Here is an 8,251-nt window from a genome sequence, read left to right on the forward strand (position 1 = left end):
GTGCTACCATTAAAAGCATGACATCACACAAGGGGGAGGGCATTCATTAGAAAACACGTGGCCTAAGTTTAGACGCCAGACATGCTGCATAATGTGCATCCTACATTGCAGTTTGCTGATTGTATTCCTCCAGTTGCAGTTTTGATTTGAAATCGATTAACTGTTCATCCCTAACGGCCTCTGATGTGATGTTGCTGGTATCTCAATAAGACTTAACTGCTGCTAACTTGCTGGAAGCCTTAAAACATAAAAAACCTGCTCCACGCGGAAACTCTAGATGGCGCACCACTGCAGCACGACTCAAACTACGCTTCAGGTGAGCTGTAACCTGTTACCATGGTCACTAAAAGGAAAGGTAAGAGATCCTGAAACCATCACACATAATGAACAGCGGGGCTCAGCTTTAAATATAATGCCCTCATTGAATTCACACTTTACCTCCTTTGTAAGAGTCCTTGAGTGTCCGTGTGATCCACTGCATGGCTTTAGCCGCAACTTTGGTGCCAAAGTTTCTATCAAATGGAGACGGAGCTCCTCCCTGTGAAAAGGACACGAGTCTGTTTAAAATATTACCATGAAAAATGTAAAAACTCTCAAAATAAATAAGGATGTTTTCCTAATAAAAGTCAAATGCTGTTTACTTTGTGCTGTTAATATGCTTTATATTGTAAAAAACCCTTAAAATTGATAAGTCACAGTTTAGTCAATAGAATTCTGTGAAACAACAACACAGATCATCACAAACCCACAGTCTTTACAGTATTTAACATTCAGCCTGATAAAAGAATCACAGAAAGGACAAGTGCATATTTTATGGACTCCCTCAAGTTGGAGTTTAATTTATTCAGCTGATGAATTGAAGCATTAAAAATACAAACAGTGTGTTTTTGTGAGTCCAACCTGCTGCATATGACCGAGGATGTTCTTCCTGCAGTCGAAGACTCCTCGTCCCTCCTCAGAGTACAGCTGGTAGATGAAGTCAGTGGTGAAGTTCTCGTTGCAGTTCTCATTTCTAAAACAAACCACAATGACAACAGGAAGGTTAAAGGGTCAAAAATAAATAAATAAATAAAACACTGGTCGCTTTATACCAGATACATGAAATGAAAAATATTTTATTTATCCCACAAGGGAAATTCAATTATACATAATAATAATAATAATAATAATAATAATAATAATAATACATCCCCATCACCGAACAGGCTCCAAAGCATTTTATGTTCAAGATGTACAAAATCCTTCATCCCATGGTCAGCGAGGATTCTATGGCTAACTGATGTGCATTATTTTCATGTATACACACACGTAGTTCGGCGACTTAAATCACTGGTATTATATCACGCCGCTCTGGGCGTCACCATAGCAACGCGCAGATCAGCTGTGTCTTGACATGTGAATGAGAGAAACGTGATAAAACATGGATTTGGAGGTTAACTTTAATATGTTTGGCCGAAACAGAACGTTTGAAGAATGGGAAGAGGAGGAGAGCAAACGAGAAGAACAGCAAAAGCAACGACATAAAGAGTTTTGTGCCATGATCAGCGAGGATTCTACGGCATAAAATAGTCCCAAAAAACGTTTTTAGCAAGTTCTATTAATTAAATGAATATTTTGTGTGTTTGCTCGCTGTGTGGGACCATGGTACAAGCAGATTAAACAACTCGGAGCCGTGCATGATACGGTTTTAATGCATTTAGCGGCGTAACACCACGTCGTGGTGTTTTAGACTCCACTGTGTGCATTAAAACCATACAATGCACGGCTCCCAGTTGTTTAATCCTTACTTGGAGCTTAGTGTCAGGATGATGAGCGTGAAAAGACAACAGTACCATACATTGCCTCTGCTATTAGGTGGTTTAAAATAAAACACCACTTTTATGCTGTAAAAAGCATTCACTGACCGTATACATGATATTTTTGCCACTTCAGGAAAACAAAGCCGCACTTTTTACTCCGTTTTTAACATTCTACTCTGTAAAAATGTAATTCCTGACAGCTTGCTGGCTTTTACACTGTGTAATTTGTGTTTTTACACAAAGTGATGATTTACGCTCCTTTTAGCTTTTGAAGGTATTCAGATTTCTATAGACTGCCTCAAACCTTATTTTTTCCGCTTATCAGTGTGGATGTAAGCAATATCTAGTAGATTCTCAGCAGAAAGGCTTTGAAATGTTTTACAGTCAACATAGAAAATGTTCTTCCACTGAGAATCTGTATTTTGTACATTCACACTCATCAGGGAAAGAAAAGCTTTAGATGGGCTCCATAGACTTGGATACCTTCAAGAGCCAGACGGACCGTAAATTACTTGTCAAAGTGTAAAACAGCTCGAAGACAGCAAACAAATAGTCAGGATGCCACTTGCTCTTAAAACAGTGTAAAAAAAATGCTGCTTTGTTTTCCAAAAGTGGCAAAAACATAATGTATTTGGTCACTGAATGCTTATTACAGCATAAAAAGTGGCACACTGTTCTAAAACACCTCATCCTCTTATTGGACCCTAATTCACAAGATGAACACCGAGCTCTCTGAAAGGAGACTTGAATCTAGTGACGGAGACCCTTAACTCATTAGATAAATGTTTACTGAGGTCACAGATCAAGTGAGAAGTACCATCATTTTTTCATACACTTATGTTTTGCAGACTTCTGTTTGAATCGCCCCCTGCTGGCTGTTAGAAAGAATGCAGATTTACGGCAGTTTAGCATCGTTTTCACTTTTCAGACCCAGAGGTCACAGTCCTGGTGTTTGAAAGACCATCTATTACACTTATGCAACCTGAGTTATCCAGTGCAACGATTTTAGAAAGAGGTGATTTTTTCCTGCCTTTCTGTGAGATCACAGGTGAGACGAATCTCAAACTGCACATCACTGGAGAAGTGAGTCGATTAGTCATCTGGGTGATGTTAAGTAGCACTGCCCTCAGGCGACTGGTTCTCTACAACCACAATGTTCACACACTTGCGATAATGACTGCGTCTTGGAGTAATGAAGAAATGCAGGCGCGCTAACACGCAATGTCACCTACACTCTGTCCAAAATATTACATTTGTCCTATTTCCAGAGACCTCCACCCTGCTGGGAGGAACTGAACCAGCGTGGTGGTGCAGTGGACTAAAATAACCACAACAGAGGACACGAAAAGTCCTCCACCATGAAAGACTTTGAGGTCGATCTGATGTCAGACATATGTAAGACCAACTGGTTTTATTCTAATTAATTCAGAACTACTTATTTACAACAATAGCACTGCATAATAAGAGTTATTTAACATTTAAAAAAACAATATACGGAAATAATTGCACCCCCAGCTGTGTTCTCCTTGTCGTTTTCTCACACAGACTCCCATGCAAAAACCCCACGGGCTACACAGCAAAGGAAACAGCAGCAGATTGGAAATGTTGCACTAAGAAAAATTGAGTGGAATAAAGCCTCACCTGAGCACCAAGCCCCTCTGGATGCTCGTCTTCATCTTCTGCGTCAGATGCTCCACGTTGGCCTGAAAACACAAACGGAGCCTCGCATTAAACCGGAGCGACGGCGGCCTGCAACCTGCAACCGCGAAATCTCACACCTCAGTCTCATCACTCAGCAGCTTGGAGAGGCGCAGGGTGACGTTTACACCACTGGGGGGCGCCGCGATATGCCTCTGTGGAAGCCAGGAGCGCTAATGCAACACTTTGTTCCAATTCTGATTAACGCTGCAATTTTTAATATATAATTCGGAGGAAAAATATCTAAAATTTCTTGAATATGGTGCATTTTTTAAATACATTTTAAACCCTATGTGGCAAATACAGCTACCTGCTCATATGTTCTTGTAACAAATGCTTTGATATAAAGTTTGTTACACAGTAAAAACACTGATCATGTATAAGGGTGTTTTCAAAAACAACCAGTTTTGTCAAGAAATCATGCTGAAAAACCTACAAGACATAAAGAAAATAACAAGGAGCAGATCAAAATCAGGTTTAACTACTTCAGTTTAAGTTTGTGTGACAGGAACAACATACACACTGACGTCTGTAATCACCTGATGGGATCTGTCTGTCATGGAATGAGTGATGCAGCTCAGAGGTTATTAATAAGCTGCCTCAAATGCACTGCTATAATCTGGGTCACCTGCACGCTCCTGAAACATCCAGACAGAGGCGGTGACGGACTGATGGAGACGGCTGCAGTGCTCATGTGAGCAGACAAATGTGTCATTAAGGGGAAAAAGTGGTCCAACTAAAGTCATAAATGGAAAGGAGAACCAATGAAGCTCTCAGCAAGATAAAGATTCTTCAGACGGGTGTTTTATGATGATGACAAGGTTACAAACACAGTTTAGTTTAGTTTTATTTTTTTTTGCTGTATCTGGACACTTCTTTCTAACCTGAAGGTCACGGATGTCAAACGCCTCCTCGTAGATGTAGACGGTGTCGGCGCCGGCAGCCAGACCGCCCACCGTGGCCAGGTAGCCGCAGTAGCCCCCCATGGTCTCGATGATGAAGACCCGCCGCTTGGTGCCGCTGGCCGACTGCTTGATGCGGTCGCATGTCTGATTCACACACATACAGTTATTAAACAAGCAAAATGGTCGCCGTGGAGACCAGGCAGCTGCTTAACATGATGTTTAAAGTAGAGCTGAAGCAATCTAACAGGAAACTAATTAAATTTATTCAGTAAACATACAAAGACTAAAGGTCACCATCTCTCGTGTCCTGTGTCCTGATTTAGGGTCAAAATCAGGGAATATTAGGATATAAATCAATATTTAGATTTATTTTTTTACATACTAAACAATCAGAGAAGGTCATTCAAGAAATGAACGAATCATTAAAATCAACATCAGCTCTACTTTAAAGCAGATCAAATACCTGCAGATTGTTCTGAGTGACAGAGATGCACAAGTTGACTCATCAGTCGATGCTGCAGAAGTCAGACTATAAAATATTTTATGACATATAAACACAGATTAAGGTGAAATTAAATCTACACTGGATTTGTCAACAGTATTAATCAGTTATCTCTTCTTTTATGGTTGCTTAGTGAGCATTAGGAATGTAAATAAAACAAGAAAATGTCCTTAAGTACACATTGTGGACAGCTAGAACAACCTTATATATTAAATAAGCTGAGCTTGTTGTTTTCTACTGTTGTTTGGCTTATAGCTCTTGTTCTCCATCATGTGAACAACGTTCATTGACAAACTGATCCTGATCTCAGTTGCTCAGGCAATCTTTTCTCATTTTTTCATTTTTTTTCACTGCACATGTAGAAGCTCACTGAAGTCCTTTGAAGACATCTTACAGAACATTAAAACAGCGGCTTTCTGTTACGTTTGTCATGTCTTTATTCAGACATATCCACCAAAGACACGAACTAAAACACAGATCAAGTAACATAATGCATATAAATGCACTAATAAACAAAAGACTAAATCTAAATCCACTTGATAACAAATGGTAGCTGGAAATCTATGACTGTGTGCCTGATGGCTGAAGTGACAGGAAGTGCACAGTGATTTTCCTTTAGATCCTGATCGATCCAGTCTCCATGTCTGGACACATTTATCAGTAATTAATGAAGTTACTGCTGTTGTTCTCCCTCTTTGCAAACGTTCATATGGATCCTGCTGCTGTCTGATGCTGCAGGTATTTAATCACCTCAGAGGAAAAACAGCTGGAAGCAACAAACTAAACTAACAGCTCCGTTAACGTTTGGTCAAGTTTAACTGGTGAGTCTCTCCTCAGTCTGTTCTGCCTTCATTGGAAAGCTTTTGTTTTATGGACATTTCAGTTTATTTTAGACGTGATTCTGGCACATAAACTGTCTTTTGCTCTCTGTTATGCTTTTGGATCAATATTGGTGCTCAAATGTGGAAAATCTCTTCCCCAAATCGCTTTACTCAACTTCAAAGTACATCGATTGTGTTGATTGTGCATCTGTTGATGCGACAGTAAACAGTTCAGATTGGTGCCATGTTGTTAAAAGTGAGAAACACTGAGGTCTAGTTCAGTGAGAGATCCATGTCAGCTTGTACAGGTACGTGACCGAGGTGTTTGTTTAGATGCCGTCACAGTAGCAGAGAGAAGTTTATGTTTGAAAGCGGCCGAACTAAGAAATAACGATTTTCTGCAAACTCAGAAGAGTCAGAACGCAACAAAACCACGAGGATTCAGGAACCGTCAGAGTCCATCTGTGCATCTCTGTGTTCTAAACAGATGAGTGGAGTCTCCAAAGACCAGAACCCGACATGATCAAGTCCCTCTAGCTCCTTAGAAGCTGTTCCATGTTGTGCTTATCTAAGGTTTTGGGACTCACTGTTTAGTTCTTAGCTGCAGACTTCACCCATCTGGCATCAAACAAACAGCAGGTAAACACAAATCACTGATAAACAACAAACAGCATCACACACAAACTTTACCAACTTTAACACAACTGCTTGAGAAATGCATCATCAATCATCAACACCAGAGCCGTCACTGACATGCAAGTGCATTACGTTGTTTCTCCAAACAGCACAACGTGTACTCACTGTGGTTTCACTTCTGTTCACAATCATCTAGAAGCTTCAGTAGATGAACTGGGATCATTCAGCACTGACGACTGCCTCTGGTGCATCTTAGCAGCTTAACAGGTTTTCTCGGCCTCATTTGATCCAAGTTTCTCATCTTTAAACTTTTCAGTACGTCACAAATCTGCATTTTCAAGTTATTTGGGTTTGAATTTATGAATTCTTCTGGAATCAAGTTAATATTTTGCCTTATTGTCGACACATCATCGTTTCATTTAGGTACTTTGTGAAGAAAACAATTACTTTAATGTATTTTAATTTTTATTCAATAAGATAAGAAAACATTTCACACACATCTGCTGATAATCTCTTACATTTTTCTTGTTGCTTTTTTATTTGTTTATTTATCTATTTTCATGTATTTGTGGGTCTTGTGGGCCTTCTAGATGTCTCCCAGTTGTACTTTGAAAACAGAACACGAATGGTCCCTCATTATCTGAATAAAGCTTCAACTCAAAACACAGCAGCATGTGTATAATTACAGTTTAATATGCAATATTTAACATTTCAGCTTTATCTGTAATATTTCTTTATCATGTGGGATACTTTACAACCCTTGAATCATAATTTATTACTTTTTCTGTTGTAGTCTGACTTTAGCGTGCGTTTGTATTTGTATTTCATATTTTTATTTTCAGTTACATATCGTACGCATATCTTATTGCTTTTCTACTTGGATCTGCGATTTTCACAGAATTTAGTTTTGTTTTCTGAAGACTATCTGGCAAAATAATTTCCATTGAGATTAATAAAGTTCTGTGATCAGATTCATCAGTTCATTAGATATGAACAAATGATCAAGACACAAGCTGACTTCATCTTTGACTTTTGAGAAAACAAACAAATTTTTAGAATCTCAACATGTCTCCATGTCAGTTTCTTGGACCTGAGAAATACTGAGTGAACCCTTAAGAAAATGACTTCATCAGTCCAGAGACAGTTTCAGATGTAATCGTAGCTTCTTGTCTTTAACAGTTCGGCCGGGTCCTTACCTCCACGATGGCGTTGAGGGATGTGTCGGCTCCGATACTGAGGTCGGTGCCGGGCACATTGTTACTAATGGTGGCGGGCAGCATGCATATCGGGATGCAAAAGTCCTCGTAGTCGGCTCGGGCCTCGTACAGCTGCAGCAGCGACTCAAGGGCCTGATGGTGGTGGCCGTAATATGAGGTTAGACCACCAGAGGGAAGACTAGCAAAAACCCTGTCAGTGTAGCTTCATGTGGCGTGTTAACAAACTACTGAAGGCTGCCTCATGGTGCCCAGCGGCTCCTTTTGCTTGAACACATCAGTGTATTGGGTTGAAACTGAAACTGCATCTTACATCAATGCTGTTTACAGTATGAACCATGCATACTTTACACTACAAACAGCTGGTATGAACAGCACTTCTCTGTGAGAAGGTGATGCAGGAAGTTCATCACAGTTAGTTAAAAACAAAAGGCATCATTTTTTGGTTTCTGTGGTGTTTCTAGAGCTGCTTCATCAACATCAGTAAGTAATTTTTTTATGAACACAATGAGTGAGAATGCACCATTTAGTTAAACTCCCTCTCTGGTCTTTGATTTACCTCCTAAAAACTTTTTTCCCATAAAAATAACCCTTTCAGGCCTTAAAATGGACTTTTATGTAACTTTACACTGTTTCTTCCCTACAATGTGCAGATCTATGTCGTCTCCATCCAGAT

The 8,251-nt window shown here is 39.7% G+C and overlaps 1 protein-coding gene across 1 annotated transcript in view; it reads right to left on the reverse strand.

The window, feature by feature from the left end:
- Positions 1-427: 427 nt before the first annotated feature.
- Positions 428-8,251, reverse strand: part of LOC103372385 (6-phosphofructokinase type C-like) — a 33,029-nt gene continuing 25,205 nt past the window's right edge. The window contains exons 17-20 of the mRNA XM_008302001.1: positions 4,382-4,546; positions 3,441-3,502; positions 901-1,012; positions 428-538 (exon numbers count right to left, since the gene is read on the reverse strand). Coding sequence (XP_008300223.1) covers positions 428-538; positions 901-1,012; positions 3,441-3,502; positions 4,382-4,546 — 450 coding nt within the window. The remainder of the gene's footprint in view (positions 539-900; positions 1,013-3,440; positions 3,503-4,381; positions 4,547-8,251) is intronic.

This window comes from Stegastes partitus, unplaced genomic scaffold (genome assembly GCF_000690725.1).
Source record: "Stegastes partitus isolate 25-593 unplaced genomic scaffold, Stegastes_partitus-1.0.2 Scaffold1745, whole genome shotgun sequence".
NCBI lineage: Eukaryota > Metazoa > Chordata > Actinopteri > Pomacentridae > Stegastes > Stegastes partitus.